This window comes from Cervus canadensis, chromosome 10 (assembly GCF_019320065.1).
Source record: "Cervus canadensis isolate Bull #8, Minnesota chromosome 10, ASM1932006v1, whole genome shotgun sequence".
NCBI classification, from domain to species: Eukaryota; Metazoa; Chordata; class Mammalia; order Artiodactyla; family Cervidae; genus Cervus; species Cervus canadensis.
The window spans coordinates 50352476-50373181 of NC_057395.1; the positions used below are offsets into that span (position 1 = coordinate 50352476).

A 20706-nucleotide genomic window follows, 5' to 3' on the forward strand; every position below is an offset into this window, starting at 1 on the left:
CAGCGAGCATGGTATCTATATTCAGCATCGCCACCCTTCACCACCACCCAACAGTCCCCATTATCTGCAAAACTGGCTACCTTCCCCACCTTCCTCTGCCTTCTGCTCTACTTCTAGACTGTAGCAGTGTTTATCTTGATTAATAAAATAAAAATCTGTTAAGATTAATCTACATGTGAAGCATTTTAACTATGCCAATGAAACAAAATCCACCACTTACAACTACATTTAGGCACTGTTCGGAGAAGACAGACGCTGTATACAAGGTGGGGCCCACATAGTAAGTTCTGTATTTTCCTCAGAGCAACTAAAGAAATCCATGTCCCCTTACTTCATTAAGGGCACACATTCTTGCTATTGAGCCAATGTTGTTGGTGATGGTGATCAAAGTCGCTCTGGCAAGGTCCTCTTTACTCACAGCCTCTCGCTTCTCCTTGCTCATCATGTTTCCAAAGCTGTGATGGAAAAAAAATAAATAACTGGTTGCTAAACCAAAGGTAAAACAGTGTAACAGAACTTAAGGGTACTTTACTAAGATAAAAGTAACTTTCAGGGCAACACTGTTCAAATCTTTGAACTTTTATTACAAAATAACAGAACATCTGCTCAAAAAGAAATGCAACTTCAAGAACTCCAGCATTCTGAATGAGCAAATGGCATTCCCTGAGGGTTCTATGAAATCCAGCTTTGACACCAGGTATGGGCCTCCCTGAAGGTTCAGCCTGCAATGGGGAGACCCAAGTTCTATCCCTGGGTTGGGAACGTCACCTGGAGGAGGGCATGGCAACCCACTCCAGTATTCTTGCCTGGAGAATCCCCATGGACAGAGGAGCCTGGCGGGCTACAGTCCATGGGGTCGCAAACAGTCAGACACAACTGAGCGACTAAGCACATTCAGATCCACTGAAGGTACCACGCTCCTTCTGAAACCAGGCTAAGTTCCAGAAACACGCCTCAGTTAGTGATCTGCTCCCAACTGTAGAGCTGTTCCACTCAGCTGAAGGGTCACATTCACATCTGGTAAATGGCTTTATCTGAGCAAAGCAAAGTACAGACAGCTAGGTCCCCGAGTAAACTACTTTTAACAGTTTCCGATTTCCCTAGAAGATCAAGTATTTCAAAGTACCTGATGAGCAGAGAAAGAAGTCGCTCAGTCATGTCTGACTCTTTGTGACCCCATGGACTGTAGCCTGCCAGGCTCCTCTGTCCAAGGGATTTTTCAGGCCAAGAGTACTAGAGTGGGTTGCCATTTCCTTCTCCAGGGGATCTTCCTGACCCAGGGATCGAATCCAGGTCTCCCAAACTGCAAGCAGACACTTTACCGTCTGAGCCACCAGGGAAGCCTGATGAGCAAAACTGATACATAGATAACTATGACTTGATCACAAAGCCAACCAATCAGAAAAGGGATCTTATCATTGAGCAAATGTTGCAAACACAGAAAATGAAATCTACAGAATTTATAAAGTACCTAAAATTAGTAAACAAGCAAGTATACAAGTGCCTTTTCTATTATTAAAAGCCTTGCACCCAGACTTCCCTGGTGGTACAGTAAGAATCCGCCTGACAATGCAGAGGCCACGGGCTCCATCCCTAGTCCAGGAAGATCCCATAAGCCGAATCTTATTAAATATTAAAAATGTTTATTAAAATATTAAACTTATTAAACATCAAAAAATGTTGAACATCATTATTCATCAGTTAAATACAAATCAAAATGAGATATCCTTTTATACCTGTTAAGGCAGTTAAAACCCAAAAGATACATGTTGTATATCAATACAATGGAATATTATTCAGCAATAAAAGGAACAAAGTACTGATTTATGATACAACAAGGATGAATGTTGAAAACATTATGCTAAGTGAAAGAAGCCAGTCACAAAAATCACTTGTTGCATGATGCCATATAGAGACAAAAAACAGAGTAGTGTCTACCAGGAACTGTGGGGAGAGGGAGGGGATGGGGGAGAGAGCTGATGGAAGCAAGGTTTCTCTCTGGGACGATGAAAATATTCCAAAATTACATTACAAAGATGACTGCAAAATTCTATAAATATACTAGAAACTACTAAATTGTACACTTTAAACAGGTGACTTCATAGTATGCAAAGCTATTTAAAGAGTAAAAAACACACCCAATACTTAATACTTTATTCCCGTGTTATTTTAAAATTTTTACTGGGGTGTATATAATTCATTTACAACACTGTGTTAGTTTCATGTGCAGAGCAAAGGCACTCTGTTATACACACACACACATCTACTTTTTCAGATTCTTTTCCCATACAGGACATTACAGAGTGTTGAGTAGAGTTCCCTGTGCTATACAGTAGGTCCTTACTAGTTGTCTATTTTATGTATAGTAGTGTGTATGAGTCAATCCCAATCTTTCAATTTATTCCTACCTCCTCCTCTTACCACCCACCCCCCACCATAACACTAAGTTTATTTTCTACATCTGCAACTCTGTTTTGGTTTTGTAGGTAAGTTCATTTGTAGCTTTTTTAAGATTCCACATGTAAGAAATACCATGTATTTGTTCTTCTCTGACTTACTTGACTCAGCATGAGAATGTCTAGATCCATCCATGTTACCGCAAATGATTTTGTTCTTTTTTATGGCTGATAACATTCCATTGTACATCCTGTATTTCTTAAGAGCACACATGCCCCCTTCCCTTACCTTGAAGCCACAGCCCAGCCTGGCAGTCCAAACCTCTCATAGTCCCCTCCATAAATGTCTCGCACTAGTTTATCCACTTTGGTGCTATCTCCACGTGATGCCATTTCCAGAGCTTCTTCAAATGTGGTACAACCAGTAAGAAGACAGCAAAGACCAAAAAAAGTTCCTCCTCCAAGACTGTGATTAAAAACAAACATAGTATTGAAACATTTTTCAAACTAACAAGAGGAAAGTACAATTTATGATCTGAAAACCATATTCATGTAGCAATCCAATCTTGCCCCATCTCCATCATGCAGATGCCACTAGTAGAAAACAAGCCTGTGAAAAGATAAAAACAAAGTGTCTAATAGACACTTTGAGGATAACATATTCACATAAGCCAACAAAGTGGCAAAATACAGGGCCCACCTCCTTACCTTCCCAATGAGGGCTGGGCACCTGCTGGATACCAGGAGTTTCAGGTACAGATCAGCCCACCAGGGCCATGATGGCACCTCTTTCTTTTCTCTCTCCAAGTGCAAGCCCCGCATTATCCTCATCCAAGAGTCTTATCATCTGTGATCTTTAGCCCCTCTACCCTACTACAACTCCTCCATGGATATGTTTTCTCTCCCAGAATTATCCCCTTTTTAATTCACACATGTTCGAAACTTCTTTATCCCAATCTCCAGCTCCTGTTTTTCAAGTGATCGCTAATCCTTAAACCAAAAGGTATTTATGTTCATCTGCCACCTAATCCTCCCTTTTAACTACTCTCCCCCAATTATCTTTCCACTGTTCGGTACCTCAACTTCTAGATCTCACAACATCCCCCAGCTACATATATGTATGTATACACGTAAAATCTAGACCAGTTTCGAAGGTTAGATCTTGCCTTGCCCTCTCCTTATAAATGTCACATAGTGGCTTTGGTTACTTTATGGTATATAAACAGCATACACTATCTGAGGGCAGGGACCATGGGCTCAACGAGGCTGATGAGATATTTTGTAAAACTATGGCAATGAAACTTCAGGATTATAGATTAAAGAAAAGTAGATCATGAAACCATAATTTTCAAAGAGTAACAATATTTGCTTGCATAATCCCACAGAAATATACCTTTCACATAATTTTAACAAGTTCTTGAAGATGTACTGATACACAATACCGGAAAACTCAGTTTTAACCCATTATGATATCAAGAATAAACAATGACCTTTACATAAAAGACCTACCTGGTACCTGTGACCCTCTTATAATTATCTTTGGAATATACTGCTAAGATGCTAACCCCAGAGCCAATGTTCACCAGCAGCAGAGGGTATGGATTTTTCAAATCAAACGGTAACTTCTGACATTTTTCAGAATCAGCAGGGTTTTCAAAGTAATAGCACTGTGACCGTCCATTGAATCCAACAGAGTCAATATACAAAATTCCTTTTATTAAGCAATCTAGTTCATCGAGTTTGCAAAGCTGAAGATCACCTATCTGTAATGAAATAAAAATACATTCAGATTTTTTTAACAAGCCAAACAGCAATAAAAATTCCATTTAATAAGGCATCCCCTCTACATAAGACAAACCATAAAAGTACTCATTGATGTGTATTATTTGTGCATGCTTTACAGAACACATCAAAACAAACTGTGGAAAATTCTTACAAGAGATGGGAAATACCAGACCACCTGACCTTACCAGACTACCTGACCTGCCTCTTGAGAAATCTGTATGCAGGTCAAGAAGCAACAGTTAGAACTGGACATGGAACAGACTGGTTCCAAGTCGGAAAGGAGTACGTCAAGGCTATATATTGTCACCCTGCTTATTTAACTTATATGCAGAGTATATCATGAGAAACGCTGAGCCAGATGAGGCACAAGATGGAATCAAGATTGCTGGGAGAGATATCAATAACCTCAGTTATGCAAATGACACCACCCTTATGGCAGAAAGCGAAGAAGTAAAGAGCCTCTTCATGAAAGTGAAAGAGAAGAGTGAAAAAGTTGCCTTAAAGCTCAAGATTCAGAAAACTTAAGATCATGGCATCTGGTCCCATCACTTCATGACAAATAGATGGGGACACAATGAAAACAGTAACAGACTTTATTTTGGGGGGCTCCAAAATCACTGCAGATGGTGACTGCAGCCATGAAATTAAAAGATAACTTGCTCCTTGGAAGAAAAGTCATGACCAACCTAGACAGCTTATTAAAAAGCAGAGACATGACTTTGCCAACAAAGGTCCGTCTAGTCAAAGCTATAGTTTTTCCAGTAGTCATGTACGGATGTGAGAGTTGGACTATATAAAGAAAGCTGAGCACCAAAGAATTGATGCTTTTGAACTGTGGTGTTGGAGAAGACTATTAAGAGTCCCCTGGACTGCAAGGAGACCCAACCAGTCCATCCTAGAGGAAATCAGTCCTGAATATTCATTGGAAGGTCTGATGCTGAAGCTGAAACTCCAATACTTTGGCCACCTGATGCAAAGAACTGACTCATTTGAAAAGACCCAGATGCTGGGAAAGATTGAAGGTGGGAGAAGGGGACAACAGAGGATGAGATGGTTGGATGGCATCACTGACTCAATGGACATGAGCTTGAGTAAACTCCAGGAGTTGGTGATGGACAGGGAGGCCTGGTGTGCTGCAGTCCATGGAGTCGCAAAGAGTCGGACAGGACTGAGCAACTGAACTGAACTGAACTGAACTACAGAAAGGATCTGCTTTTGTTGTCTGGAGACAACAAATATAGGGAAGGACTGACAAGACACGATTCCTGCTCCCACAGATCCAATACACTCTACCTATAAACCACCGCAGGAGCTGAAGAAATGTGCCAAGAACCCAAGCAGAAAACAAGATACCCGCTACGGGGACCACAGGGCAGGAGCACAGCTGAGGGCACAGCCGCCTCAGAAAGCAGATTCTAAGAAATCTAAGATGCAAGGACCTAGAAACATATGGTGCGAGCAGCAAGGACTCTAACATCTACCTTCCAAAGACAACCTTCAAGGGTACAGAGCAGTATTAAAGTAGGCCACAATTTATATTAACCACCAGCCAAGGAACTGAAAGTGGCCACGGGACTTCCCTGGTATCCAGTAGTTAAGACCACCTTCCAGTGCAGGGGGCCCAGGTCCAATCCCTGGTCATGGCATTAAGATCTCACATGCCACACAGTGTGGCCAAAAAACAAAGGTCTGAAAGTGTCCAATAAGAAAGTAAAATATTTCACTATTTAAACTAGTGATAGCCTGCGGGGGGTGGAGGGAGTTTAGCACAATCAAAATTTAAAAGTTAAAAGGGTCATTTTCTAGTTATAAAATCACACAGTTGAGAATTCACCAAATTAAGCCTTCTTAATAAAAATTCCAGATACTGGAGTCCCTGTGAAAGAGGCAAACAACATTAATGTTGTCTGCTTTATGATCTAAGTGACTATATATACATAATTACTGGATGTTGTCCATAAAAAGGACAAAAGAAGCAATGAAACAACCACTATAAAGTTAGGAACAATGTTATTTGTATTGTGGGTGTATAAATAAAAAAAGTCTTTCTTGGGCCATAAATACATAAATAAGTGTTATCAATTTAATTTCATTTAAATAATTCAGAAAGAATGATTAAATTATTATCCATATTATGGAACACTGCATAGTAAAAAAATGAAGAGGATCCTTACGCACATGTGTTTACTTTTCCCTTGGGCATGCTATGCAGTATGTGGGATCTCAGCCCCCCAACCAGGGACAGAACTCATGCTTCGCACAGTCGAAATGCAGAGTCTTAACCACTGGACACCACCAGGGAAATCCCAAGAATGAAGAGGATCTTTACTCAATTACGATGAAGTGGGAAGAACTCCAAGCAAGTCAAAAAAAATTAGCTGAAAAATATTTTATAAAATATGATTCAATCTGCCTATCTTTAAAACCATGTTTAGATGCCCATGTATATGTCATACACAGTCATGCACAGAAAAACAAAAAAGATACACAAACCTTTAACTGTGGTAACTTTGGAGAGGTGATATAAACTTTCACTTTTTACCTATGAACTTCTACCCCAACCTTCAAACGAATGCTACCAGCATATCTATTCAATATATGCAACAAAGATGTCTCAACTCCATAAAATGACTATTTCTGTTTACAACCAAGTTTAGCCCCGTAAGTCCTCCCCCTTTAATTCAACTCTTGTTTGATTACATTTATATTCAATTTATTCTGATCCAGAGGAGATGGAAGCTAACAGATAACTTCATCTTAATCCTTAATTAATCCCTAATTATGAATATTAGGTTACTCCTCTGATAAAACCCAAACCCTTGAAAATGTTCATTGCCGCCCTTATTTCATCTGCTCATGCCCTCCCTGTCACAATGAATTCAATTCTGACTTCCTGACACTTGAATCTCAAGTGTCAGCATTTTCATTTCAAAGCTAAATTGTTTTACACTAGTGGCCTAACTGAAATCAAAGTACTTTTCTGTCACTGCATGCCCACCAAGACCTCCTTTTATCTTTCCTGTCCTGCTGTGCCATTATTCCTAAAGAATCTCAGCCTAACTGACATAGTTATGTCTAATACATAGGTTATTTCATCACATTACTCATAATGCAGGTGGTGTACCAACAAGAAAACTCAATACAAGGAAATCTGATTCATATTTAAAAAGAGACAGGATAAATCCATATTATTAGAAATATTTCACTGTGGTTTATTAAATAATCATCACTCCCAATGCACAAGCAGGATTGGTAAGGCATTTCATTTTCATACAGTTTTCAAGAATAGCACTGATGCATACAGATTAGAAACCCCAATAGCCTAGGAGGCAACTCCTAAGGTCTAAAATCTACCCTGCCTCTCTCCTTGGATTACCACACAACCTCTGGTGGTGGTTTAGTTGCTAAGTTGCGTCTGACTCTAGTGACCCCATGGACTGTAGCCTGCCAGGCTCCTCTGTCCATGAGATTCTCCAGGCAAGAATACTGGAGTGGGTTACCATTTCCTTCCCCAGGGGATCTTCCCGACCCAGGGATTGAACCCGGGTCTCCTGCACTGTAGCCAGATTCTTCACCAACTGAGCTATGAGGGAAGCCCTTACTCTCTGCTAACAGTCTGAATGGTTTTTGAATATGTTCCAAAGGCACCTCTACAAGTTAGAGAAATACGTAGGTTTTCTCCTTTCAGTCAGTTCAGTCGCTCAGTCGTGTCTGACTCTGCGACCCCATGGACTGCAGCACGACAGGCTTCCCTGGCCATCAACTCCTGGAGCGTGCTCAAAGTCATGTCCATCGAGGTGGCGATGCCTATCAGTTTCACCCTTACCTATCAGTTACAATCCAGAGTCCACTAGGACGACCTCAAAGGGAGGGGACCTCCTCTCCTCCTGCTATCTCCCCATTAACTCACAGGTAGAAAAGAAACCACGAAAAATTCAAGCAAAACCTCATTTTAAAATTCATGTCAATCCTATATTATGGTTATACTCAGTTATGGGAGAAAGAAGATAGAGGACAAAGAAGACAAAGTCACAAACACACAATGACACTCAAGCGGGGAGATAGATGAAAAATAACATAAGCAAAGACAGAATCTCTGCAATAACATTTTCATTGGTGGCATAAAAACCATGGTCATTGAAGATATTTTAAATCTACACTGCACCCTGAAGATCAGAGTCCTGGCAAATTCATTTATCAATTCTCCCATCTATTCCCGCATCCCCCCTCAAAAGACCTAGCCTCAAGGCCTTACACACGTTTACTGAATGAAAACAAAATCAAGTGCCCACTGGCACTCCCCCTAGTGTCCAGACTCCTGGTAACAAACATGCAGCTCAGGATACATCAAAGGGCATTTGGGGAATACAGCAATGGTGCTTCCCCAGCGGCTCAGTCGGTAAAGAATTCGCCTGAAATGCAGAGGACCTGGGTTCGATCCCTGGGTTGCAAAGATCCCCTAGAGGAGGGCATGGCAATCCACTCCAATATCCTTGCCAGGAGAATCCGAAAGGACAGAGGAGCCTGGCAGGCTGCAGTCCATGGGGTTGCAAAGAGTCGGACACAACTGAGCGACTAAACACATACAGGCACCGTCAACCATCTCTGACTAGCCCGGAGGCCTGAAAAAAACGCTGCTTTGGACCTGAGTTCCTCATATTTCTAAATAGTAAAACTGCCAAGAAACAATTAAGGAGGTTAAGAAAACTTAGGTAGATAAGACTGGAAACAACTTTATAACATGAAATGACATTAATTTTTAAAAATTATTTTTCAATTTAGTTGTTCAAAACAATGATACTAGCTCCTCACTGGTAGTTCCTTACTCTGCTTATTACAATTTTATTGTTTCTTCATACTAAAATAACAACAAAATGCTACGCTTTCAGTGGTTCTGATTCTCAACTCATCTGAATTGGGCAAAAAATAAACTATACAACAATCTCTAAATGGCAACTCCTATGACTATTTAATCTTAATTTGACTCAAGAAAATTCAAATTCCATTAGAGATGGAAACAATTCCATCACTTGCTATTGGTATTATTTTTAACAATCAAATTACCATAAATTGTATATAAGCTAAAAAATGCATACTGTGAGAAAATCCTGCTCAAATTTGTACGCTCCACCTCCAGTGGCACAAAAGACAGTGTGGAGACTTGAGAAGTTTTTATCTCTGCCCATTTGAATAAAAGCAGGCATGTCATGAGTGGGAAAGCGTATAAAGTGCAGATTGCCTTTGCGTCCACACAGAGTCAGGTCCTTCAGCTCCAGGTGCACGTCCCGAATACCCGTGGACCCATAAGCCACATTGGAGGTCAGGTACTTCCGAATGCTTTTAAGACTTTCCACTTCTTCCTCTTCTTCTTCAGCAGTGATGTCTTTGGGTTCAAAATAAACCAGCTTGACCAGGGTTCCACCAATATCCAAGCCAAACCAAGGAAAAACTAAATGGGGAAAGGAAAAAAAAAGTCAAAACAGCTTTTTTTCCCCTGAAAACTAAATTCACACTTATTAGATTAACCATTTCACACCCTGACGTTCCCAAGAACCATACAAAATATAAACAAAAAGATCTGGGGGAGAAGAAATATGATTGTCTGATATGGAAGCAAATCTATTAAAAAAAACTACAAAGATCAAAAAGAAAAATATCACAGTGATAGCCAGCCCAACTTAGGGGCAGAAGAAATTCCGAACCCTGTGTAACATATAAGCTCCAGTGGTCAACGTCAATCAATCAGGGTTAAATGGCCATCAGTAGAACAGGCGTTTCAAAGTTAATACCAAGTTTGTTGTTTAGTCGCTAAGTTGTGTCCAACGCTTTTGCGAGCCCATGGACTGTAGCCTGCGCCAGACTCCTCGTCTATGGGATTTCCCAGGCAAGAATACTGGAGAGGGTTGCTGTTTCCTTCTCCAGGGGATCTTCCTGATCTAGAAATCAGACCCGCATCTCCTATGTTGGTAAGGTGGATTCTCTACCAGTGACTCAAATATCCATCTCCAAAAATCTACCCCAAGACTCCCCTGAAGGTTCAGTGGTTAAGACTCCCGTGATTCCAACGCAGGGGGTGCAGGCTCAAGCCCCGATCGGGGAACTAGGATCCCACGTGCCATGCGGCACAGCATCCCCCAAAAAAATCCATCCCCAAAAAAATGTCTTAAGGAGACTGGATCAAGATAAAACTGCATTAGCTATACATGTCTTCTCCTCCCATCTTAAATCCTAGAAATGACTAAAGACAGATGTATTGATTTTCTAAACTAATTCTGAGAAACAAGAAGTGACACTATCACCAGAACTAAGCTGACAGAGGCAGTAACTGTCCGTAACCCTCAAGAGGAAAACGCTGCTAGAATGGGGAGCAGCTACGAAGCTGGGGAAGCAGAGAGGTGCTCCATGCAAGGTGCCGACAGGGCTGCTGCCATGGGGAAGCAGAAGCAGGCTCCAGTGCAGTTATTTAAGTCATATGGGGGGAAAACGCATTTGGCACAAATGGACAGGCCAGTCACTCCCCTCCTCGGCCTCCAAGGAGGCAAATTCTTCACTCAGCACAGGCACTTGAGCTCAACAATCAGTGTGGCATCCACACAGCTACTAGTACCCAGAAGTGGGAAGCCCCTACATCTGGCCATATTTCCCATCTCTCCCCTACAATCCATCCTGACAGACAAGTAAACGGACAGTGCACCCACGGACAGAAGAGCATTCCTTAAACCATAGACTATCACTCACAAACCAGAATTACCAAAAGGGAAATCAACACCACAAAAACAAGATGCTAACATCTTAAGAAACAGCTGCAGGAACAAAGAAGAGGCCTTAAAAGAATCATAAATATCGGCCAAGGTAAAAGGAGATTTCATCCATGAAAAATAAGCTATTATAAATCAATTATACTTCAATAAAAAATAATAAATTAATTTTTAAAATGAATAAGCTGCCATAAGGAAAAATTAGAAATTAAGATATGATTGCCAAGTATGGTTTTGGCTGCAAGAATCTACACATGTGATAAAAGTATACAGAACTAAACACACATTCACAAAAGAGCTAAGGTAAAACTGGTTCAATCTAAATAAGGTCTGTGGTATCAACTTTAATTTCCTAGTTGGGGGTGGGGGGTTGTTGTTTTGTCGCTCAGTCACATCCAACTCCTCGAGACCACGTGGACTGCAGCATGCCAGGCTTCCCTGTCCTTCACCATCTCCCAGGGCTTGCTCAAACACATTAACATTGATTCTGTGATGCCATCCAATCATCTCGTCCTCTGTTGTCCCTTTCTCCTCCTGCCTTCAATCTTTTCCAGCATCAGGGTCTTTTCTAATGAATCAACTCTTCCCATCAGGTGGCCAAAGCACAGAGATTTGGCATCAGTCCTTCCACTGAGTATTCAAGGTTTGATTTCTTTTAGGATTTACTGGTTTGACCTCCGTGCACTCCAAGGGACTCTCAAGAGTCATCTCCAACAGCACAGTTCAAAAGCATCAACTCTTTGGTGCTCAGACTTCATTATGGTCCAACTCTCACACCCATACATGACCACTGGAAAAACCATAGCTTTGACTAGATGTACCTTTGTCAGCAGTGTCTCTGCTTTTTAATATGCTTTCTAAGTTTGTTGTAGCTTTTCTTCCAAGGAGCAAACATCTTAATTTCATGGCTGCAGTCACCATCTGCAGTGATTTTGGAACCCAAGAAAATAAAGTCTGTCATTATTTCCCTTGTTTCCCCATCTATCTGCCATGAAGTGAAGGAACCAGACGCCAAGATCATAGTTTTCTGAATGTTGAGTTTTAAGCCAAGTTTTTCACTCTTCTCTTTCACTTTCATCAAGAAGCTCTTTAGTTCCTCTCCGCTTTTTGCTGTAAGGGTGGTGTCATCTGCATATCTGAGGTTATTGATATTTCTCCCAGCAATGTTGATTCCAGTTTATGCTTCATCCAACCCAGCATTTCGCGTGATATACGAAGCTTTCAAAACCAAAAAAGGATTCTGGGGGGTGGTAACAATACACTTAAGGTAACAATAATAATAAATAAGAAAGTCACTCAGTCGTATTCAACTTTTTGCGACTCTGTGGACTTGTATAGTCCATGGAATTCTCCAGGCCATAATATTGGAGTGGGTAGCCTTTCTCTTCTCCAGAGGATCTTCCCAACCCAAGGATCAAACCCAGGTCCACCACATTGCAGGCAGATTCTTTACCGAGTTACAAATAACTCTCAAAAACAGGGTAAGTGGGGATATCCCTGGTGGTCCAGTGGCTAAGATTCCAGGCTCCCAATGCAGGGGGCCCGGGTTTGATCCCTGGTCCTGTGTGGGAACTAGATCCCACATGCCACAACTAAGAGTTTGCAAGTGGCAACTAGTATCCCGGCATGCCACAAACACGACCCAACAGAGCCAAATAAATAAATACTTATTTTTAAAAAAAAAAAAAGGCTGAGTGAAAGAAACTCTCCACAAATATATGAGTCCATTTATATGAAACTCTAGAAAATGCAAACTAACCATTTCTGCATCTGACAGAAAGCCAATCACTGGCTTAGGGAGGAAGAGAGGGAAGGACTGTACAGGGGTTAAGAGAAAACGCTCTGTGATAACCCAAATCTGAATTGTTGGGGGCAAGAGGGGAGATTCACGGCTGTATATATCTATCAAAATCCATGGAACTGTACACTTAGAGTGGATATAATTTATTATATGTAAATTATATTCAATAAAGACACTTTAATAACAGAAAAATGAAACTATTTTCAAAATAAAGTTCAACAGATACATTTAATAACAAAAAAGATGCAGGAAAAAAACAAATGGGAAACAAAACTAAGAAATTCTCCCAAAATGCCTCTTGAGTATGAAAGAAAGGTAGATATATAAAACACAGAATCAGAAAGTCCAACATCTATGTTTTAGGAGTTCTAGAAATTTTCTGGGGGGAGTAAGAGAAGATTTACAGTGACATCTTATTGAAATTTCAGAAATCCTAAAAACTCCCAAAGGAAAAAAGTGAATTCCTACAAAGATACATAGATCACATAAAGGTAAAATTAGACTTCACATCAGTAACACAGACACTAGATGACAACAGAGCACTAGCAAAGTTATAAGGAAAATAATTTGAAACTCATTCAATCAAATCAGCTTTCAAATGGGAGTGCAAGAGAAAGACAATTCCACGCATCAAAGAGCTCAACATTTACTATTCAAAGACCTTCTCTGAAACAGTAGATACACTCCAATATAATATTTTAAGTCACCCAAGATGATATGAGTTATAAGGAACAATGATAAGTACAGGAAGCAATACATGCTGACTTTGAGGAAAACAAGTAATATGGAACTAAAATACTTGCATGATTTCAACATAGGAAGTCGAAGAGGGAAGAGAAAGGAGAGGGAAGTCAAAGCAAGCAGCAGCTGTCTTGTGGGGGAACAGAAGATATAGATTCTGATTATTTCTAAACAAGAATAAAGAAGTGATGGTTTAAATGTGTCAAAAATTTACAGGCAACTTCAGAAGAAGAGAAAATGAACATATGACCTTCAAACAACTAGGGAGAAAAAAAATCAGTTCAAAAACAAAGAATTCAACTATATGCTTATATAAAAAGAGACATCTAAAATAAGAGAATACAAATAGACTGAAGGTAAATAAACAGTAAAACACTCACAATGGAGTCCCATAAGGAGGAGCCGGATGCTTTAAGATGAAAATGACATTCAGTCAAAAATGAGTAAACCAAAATCTTAAGCACCTCACTGGAGACTGATATAGCAGCTGACTTACATTTAGGAAACATGATATAGTAAAAGTCAAACCTTACGTTTCAAGACCAACACTGCATTTATCAAGGGCTCACAATATAAGGGGTGCCCCTCCAAACACTGGTCTACCATCCCTGAACTCACTTGCAGAGTCACTGGCACCTCGCTTTGTCACATTTACACAGCTGAATTCAGGTAAGCAAAACAAACGCCTGGACAGTGTTACTCCACTCTGTCAAGCTAGTATTAACAGAAAGCAAATACAATACTAGCAGTCTACAAAGCATTCAAAACAAAAAGCATTATAAGGGGACAAAAAGAAATTATGTCATGTGCATATAAAAGTATAATTGATATGACCCTGACATATGCTTCAAAAAATATTAAAAACAAGAAATTATCAAATCTACAAATCAGCAAATCTAAAATTCCAAATAACAAAACCACACTCACTTTCCACAATATCTCAAAATAAGAAACTAAGGGGACTTCCCTGGTGGTCCAGTAGTTAAGAATCCACCTTGCAATGCAGAGATGAGGGTTCAATTCCTGGTTGGGGAACAAAGATTCCACATGCCACAGAGCAATTAAGCCCACACACCAAAATGAAGACCCGACACAGCCAAATAAATAAATATTTTCTTAAAAAGAAATGAATCCAACAGACACAAAGAAATAAGTATCCACCTGGAAATCTTCAGACTCACTTCTATTAATTCTGAGATTGAAGATGAAATCAAAACAAAATGTGTTTTTAAATGAATGACAATGAGAACATAATGTATCAAAAAGAATAGGATATCTACCCAAGGTGGAACTCAAATGGAAACTTCTATCCTTAAATATCAAATGTATTCAAAATATGGAAGTCTAAATAAAAGAGAATGTCACATACAATTTGAAATGCTAGAGAAATAAAACAGACTCAAAATAAGCAGCAGAAAGTTATTAAAGATGAAAGCAAGAAGTAAATGTAATTAGAAAAACATCATTGTGAACAAAGCCACAACAGAGCTAATCAGTAAAATCAAGCTTTGAGAAAGCCATTAAAACAAACAAATTTCTGGTAAATATATCCAAGAAAAAGAAGATACAGCTTTTCTTTAGACCAAAAGAAAAAAAAAGTCAAGGAAGATGAACGTACATAACCAGAAATTGTACAAACAAGCCAATTTACAACTATGTAACAGTGAATTTAAAATGTACCATCAACAGAGGATTAGCGAGAAAAAGAGAGTACAAAGAGAGACTCAAAATGAAGTGGAAAACTCAGAGGTCAAAAGCACTGAAAATTTGTTAAAAGGTCAAAGATCTACCACACAAACAACAACAACAAAGTACCAGGCCCTAATAGTTTCCAGGCAAACCATCAAGAGCTTCTGGGGCACACACACACACAAAAATCTAGAAAGATTCTCAAGTCATTCTAACCTCATCAAAACTAGAAAAGAAGTGTCCCACAACATAAATGCAAAAATATTAAAGTATTAAACATCAGAATCCAGTTGTGCAGTGAGTGTTACACCATGGCCAACAGGGATTCTTCTCTGGAAGGCAAGGACGGTTTTCACAATTAAAATTAAATTTAAGGAGGCTTGCTTAAATTGAAGGAGAAAAACCATGATTATCTCAACAGACTCCATAAAATAAAAATTAAGATAAATCAATAAGCCAACAGAATTTAAAAATTTTTAGTAACTGGACACACCAAAAAAATACACATACCAATAGCTTTTCCTATATAAGCAAAATCCAGCAAGAAAACAATATGAAAAAAATGTCATGCCTAACAAAAACCATACAATAATTAGAAATAAATACTAAAATAATATGAAAAAATATCATGCATAAGAAAAACCATAAAATATTTAGAAATAAATACTAAAACATGTGTGACTATTATTAAAATGGTGTATTGAAAAGACATAATAATAGGAAAATATATCATGTTCCAGGAAGGAAAACTTAAATACTATTAAACACCAATTCTCCCCCAAATTAATCTAACAATGTCAATGCAATTCTAAAGAAAACACTACGGTTGACTCCCCAGCAGCCATTCACCTCAGTTGCAGGGAGTCATGATTTTTTCTTTTTTAAAATACTCACAGAAACTCCATTCCCAGTGATGAGGTATTAACTGAACCTTTCACTGCATAAGTCATGAAATCTGGCCCTGACTGGAAAAATAAAGTTTCTCCAATCATGAAAACAACAATGTTAGGTATGACTGAAGCAAGGAGATTCAATTCTTATTTTCCTACTAAAAGCACCATTCTTTAAGCATCAACTTTAAGATGATGCCAACCTTATGGATAGCAAAGACAGAGCACTCTACTAACAAATATATCTCATCAACAGCACTGGAATCTGAAGTTTTGAACATATCTAACACCAATGGAAGATTACAAGGCTTAAAACAAATTAAGCCTTATTCCCCTTTCCTTAGATTAAAAAGTTGGAACATTAGCTTATGGCTATTATGTTTTAAATGACCATCTATTAATAGCCAAGCACTTCACTGCATGAACTTATTTAATGTTTACAATAACCATGCAAGGTAATCACCCCACTTTACTTTCAGTTAAGAAACTGAAGTGCAAAGGAAGGAGCCCAGGGTCACAGTCAAAAAAAGGAAAAGGCGGGACTCAAGCCCAGATTTCCTAAATCCTTTAACAAGTTATCTTTTAATCAGTATCGATACAAACCTAAGAGCACAAAACACATATTTTGGGGCTAATTTTTTTTTTTAAGTAAAAAGTAGTTTAAAAAAATACACATACCCTAGAAAAAGAGGACCAACAATATAAAAGAAAAAGTAAGGTGTCTTAGGCTGAAAGAGTAAATAGCTCAGTTCACATCCTTATTCACTGGTTTCACTGACTGCAATCGTTTCTGGATTTTCCCTTATACTACTATCAAACTATTTACATACCCATAAGAACTGAAAGACAATGAAAGACATAGGAGGTCCATTAGAAGCATGCTCTCTGATTATCTCTCAGGCCATACATTCCATTACTTCTAAACATTCAGCCTGTCAAAGGGGGTTTAGATTCTTCTCAATGACTCAGAGACTGCCCCATAAACTATAACCTAACTGGAATAAGCCTCCCAATTCTCATTCAAAAATTACACATTTCTGGCAAGAAAAGATATGGTAAAAGTAGCTTTTGCTATGCCATCACACTCCTCATCTCTTAAATGAAGGCCTATTTTATCACTTTCAATTTTCACAGATATTTGAGTCTGTTTTCAGCCTTCAGCATATTTTCTGATATATTTCCTCCAAGGCACTGTGTCTAGACAATGTGCACTTGACTTAGGATACTTTCCTAGAAAGAATTTAAACTTTCTCTCACAAATCTATGCACAAATCATTAGCACTCTGATAATAGGTGCCAACTGAAATGCTTTCCAATGATAAATATATGATTTATAAAGGTATGCTCAATTTTTCAACATTATGAACTACATCTTTACCAGACCACACATGGTTAAGACACTGCAAACCCAAACCCCTAGGCTGGTCTAAGCAGCAAGCTTTGGCCTCAGATTAAAAGACAGACCTCAAAAATATTCCCAAAATAGTTTAAAGACCAGATACTTATAAAATACTATCTACTATAAAACCAGGAGATTCAATAATAAATTTTACATTCAAGAAGTATAAATAACAAAACCTAAGAACCAACCAAAAACTGCAAGATAGCTTTCACTTTTAGAAAGCAAACTTTAAGCCATTATAAAGGACTTTCACATCTTAGTCTACCTTGCTGACAAAAACTGAGAAAAGAACATTGAGAAAGAAGTGTTTAAAGATAAAGTTATGAACTTCATACCCCAAGTTATGAACCTGAAAAGAGCTCACAAGGTTATAAATTTAAGCCCAAAGAACCTCAATCCCCCTTTTTTTTTTTTAATGTATTTATTTTTGGCTGCGCTGGGTCTTCCTTGCTGCTTGGGGGCTTTCTCTAGTTGGGGCAAGTGGGGACTACTCTAGCTGCAGCGCCTGCTTCTCACTGTGGTGGCATCTCTTGTTGTGGAGCACAGGCTCTAGGGCACACAGGTTTAGTTGCCCTGCAGCATGTGAAATCTTCCCGGAACCAGGGATCAAACCCCTGTTCTCTGCACTGGCAGGGAGATTCTTTTTTTGGGGGGGAGGGGGCGGGCAGGGAGATTCTTCAGCACACCACCACCAGGGAAATCCCTCAATGCTCTTTTAAGCGACCAGTCAATGAACTTCCCTGGTGGTCCAGTGGTTAAGAATTCACCTTGCAACGCAAGGGATGCAGGTTCTATCCCCGGTTGCGGAACTAAGATCCCACACCCCACAGAGCAACTGGGCCAGAGTACAGCAACTACCGAGCCCACGCCACAACTAGACAGTTCGTGTGCTGCAAGGGAAGATCCTCGTGCCGCAATTAAGACCAGAGGCAGCCAAATGAATTTTTTTTTTTAAAAAAAAAGCATCCTCTCCTATTCTGTCCCTCAAAAATGGGCTACAAAGAAATAGAAATCTAACTTTTTTCCTGAGCTCCTGGTGGTGGCCCTTTCTAATTCCCTAACTGAAGATGAAACTCTACACCAGATAAAAGGCAGCCCCTCAGGGCCCAAGCACCAGTTTCATACTGACAACACTGCTGCTCCCCCAAATATCAAGGAAAAGCTAACTATTTTCTAGATTAGTACTATCAAGCTACAAACAAAAGCTTTATCTTCTAGACTAATGGAGGTTAAGGACATTCAATGATTGGTATGAGTTCAAAATCAGCACGTCACGAAGCTTTCCCTGGAGTACTGAAATATGCTCCACATGCTTAAACATCACCTTCCAAGATCCAGTTCATCCCCCCACACTGCCATAAAGCACTGTGATCCCTGAGTTTCACGCACCTCCTACACATCTGCTGTACATCTGGGGCTCCAGATTAAAATGTATGTTCTCTTGTTACATTTGTCAAAATCATACATTTTACTGTATGTAATTATGCCTCAATAAAGATTTTTTAATTGGAGCTTCCCTGGTGGCTAAGTGGTAAAGAATCCACCTATCAATGCAAGAGACACAGTTTGAACCCTGACCTGGGAAGATCCCATATGCCTTGGAGCAACTAAAGTCCGCGTGCCAAAACTACTGAGCCTGCGCTCTATAGAACGCAGAAGCCAAAACTACTGCAGCCTGGGCACCCTAGAGTCCCTGCTTCTCAACAAGAGAAACCATGGCAGGAAGAAACCTGTGCACCACAATGAGACAGTAGCCCCTTCCGGCTATAACTAAAGAAAACCCCATGCAGCAATGAAGACCCAGCACAACCAAAATAAATAAACTTAAAAAACTAAAATTTTAAAAATTAAAAGATGTTTTTGGACCTCTCTGCAGATCACTTTTTGTTTTTTAGCTTCTGAGTGATTCCACCACTACTCTGGATTATGTCACCTGTAACTTCCAAGATGTGGAAAGTCCAAGAAACACTGAGTCTGACGTCAGACACCCACAACTAAAATCAAAACACAGCTCCCTTACTAACTGTCTATATGGCCTTGGACCGAGGGAAAATGTTTCCTCATCTGGAAACTGGAGATGACAAATATCCATCTCAGAGAATAACTGCAAGACTCAAAAGAAATGCTTATAAAGTATTTGGCAGAGTGTTTAATATAAACACCTAAGTATTACGTTACTATCATTAGCATCTTTGTTTCCATCATTTTAAACCAATCTTTATATTTCTCTCAGACCTATGAGGAGAAGGCAATGGCAACCCACTCCAGTACTCTTGCCTGGAAAATCCCATGGATGGAGGAGCCTGGTAGGCTATAGTCCATGGGGTCGCTAAGAGTCGGACATGACTGAGTGACTTCTCTTTCACTTTTCACTTTCATGCACTGGAGGAAATGGCAACCCACTCCAGTATTCTTGCCTGGAGAGGCCCAGGGATGGAGGAGCCTGGTGGGCTGCCATCTACGGGGTTGTACAGAGTCGGTCACAACTGAAGCGACTTAGCCGCAGCAGACCTGTGAAACATACTCCAGCTAATTTAAAATGTTCAAAGAACTTCTTAGACACACACACACCCCTAGCCATATCTCTAATGACTACGATGTGTGGTGTTAAGTCTGAGATGGGGACAGATTAGGGAATCACACTGCTCTGGGGAACATGTTTGGCAGAATATGACTATAATCAGGGTTCATAATTCCTAAAATAAACCAAACAGCTCTTTCTAATTTCTAATAACAACTAGTCTCCTATACCTTTAGATAAGTAGTACAATAACATCAGAATGAGGTTTCCAAACAAAAGAAAGGTGGCCCTATATCTAATTCTCCTAATAAAAAATACAAAGATTTCATTTTTATTGAATTCTCTCAAAGTTAACACCAAAGTACAACTCTTGAAGGGATCAGCAGTCAATACAACTAACTAGTGTGAAGTGAAGTGAAAGTCGCTCAATTGTCTCCCCATGAACTATATAGCCTGCCAGGCTCCTCTATCCATGGAATTCTCCTGGCAGGAATACTAGAGTGGATTGCCATTCCCTTCTCTAGGGCATCTTCCCAACCCAGGGATCAAACCTGCGTCTCCTGTATTGGCGGGCAGGTTCCCACTAAGCCACCTGGGAAAGCCCTTAATGAACTCATTAGTCCTTATAAAAGTCATGAAAAGCCATGTTTCTGATAACGAGACCTAAAGAAATAGACAAGGTATTGTTTTTCCTTCCATTTGGTCTTTCTGTACTGTTCAGTG

At 39.6% G+C, this 20706-nt stretch overlaps 1 protein-coding gene across 3 annotated transcripts in view; it reads right to left on the reverse strand.

The window, feature by feature from the left end:
• Nucleotides 1-20706, reverse strand: part of PANK2 (pantothenate kinase 2) — a 29130-nt gene that overhangs the window by 6471 nt on the left and 1953 nt on the right. The window contains exons 2-5 of one of the 3 annotated variants that reach the window (XM_043480113.1): nt 9278-9630; nt 3906-4159; nt 2686-2862; nt 221-455 (exon numbers count right to left, since the gene is read on the reverse strand). In XM_043480113.1, the coding sequence (XP_043336048.1) occupies nt 308-455; nt 2686-2862; nt 3906-4159; nt 9278-9630 (932 nt within the window). In that variant the 3' untranslated portion in view covers nt 221-307. Of the gene's footprint in view, nt 1-220; nt 456-1126; nt 1186-2685; nt 2863-3905; nt 4160-9277; nt 9631-20706 lie in introns of those variants that run through there. The other 2 variants (XM_043480114.1, XM_043480116.1) reach the window with 2 other exon arrangements.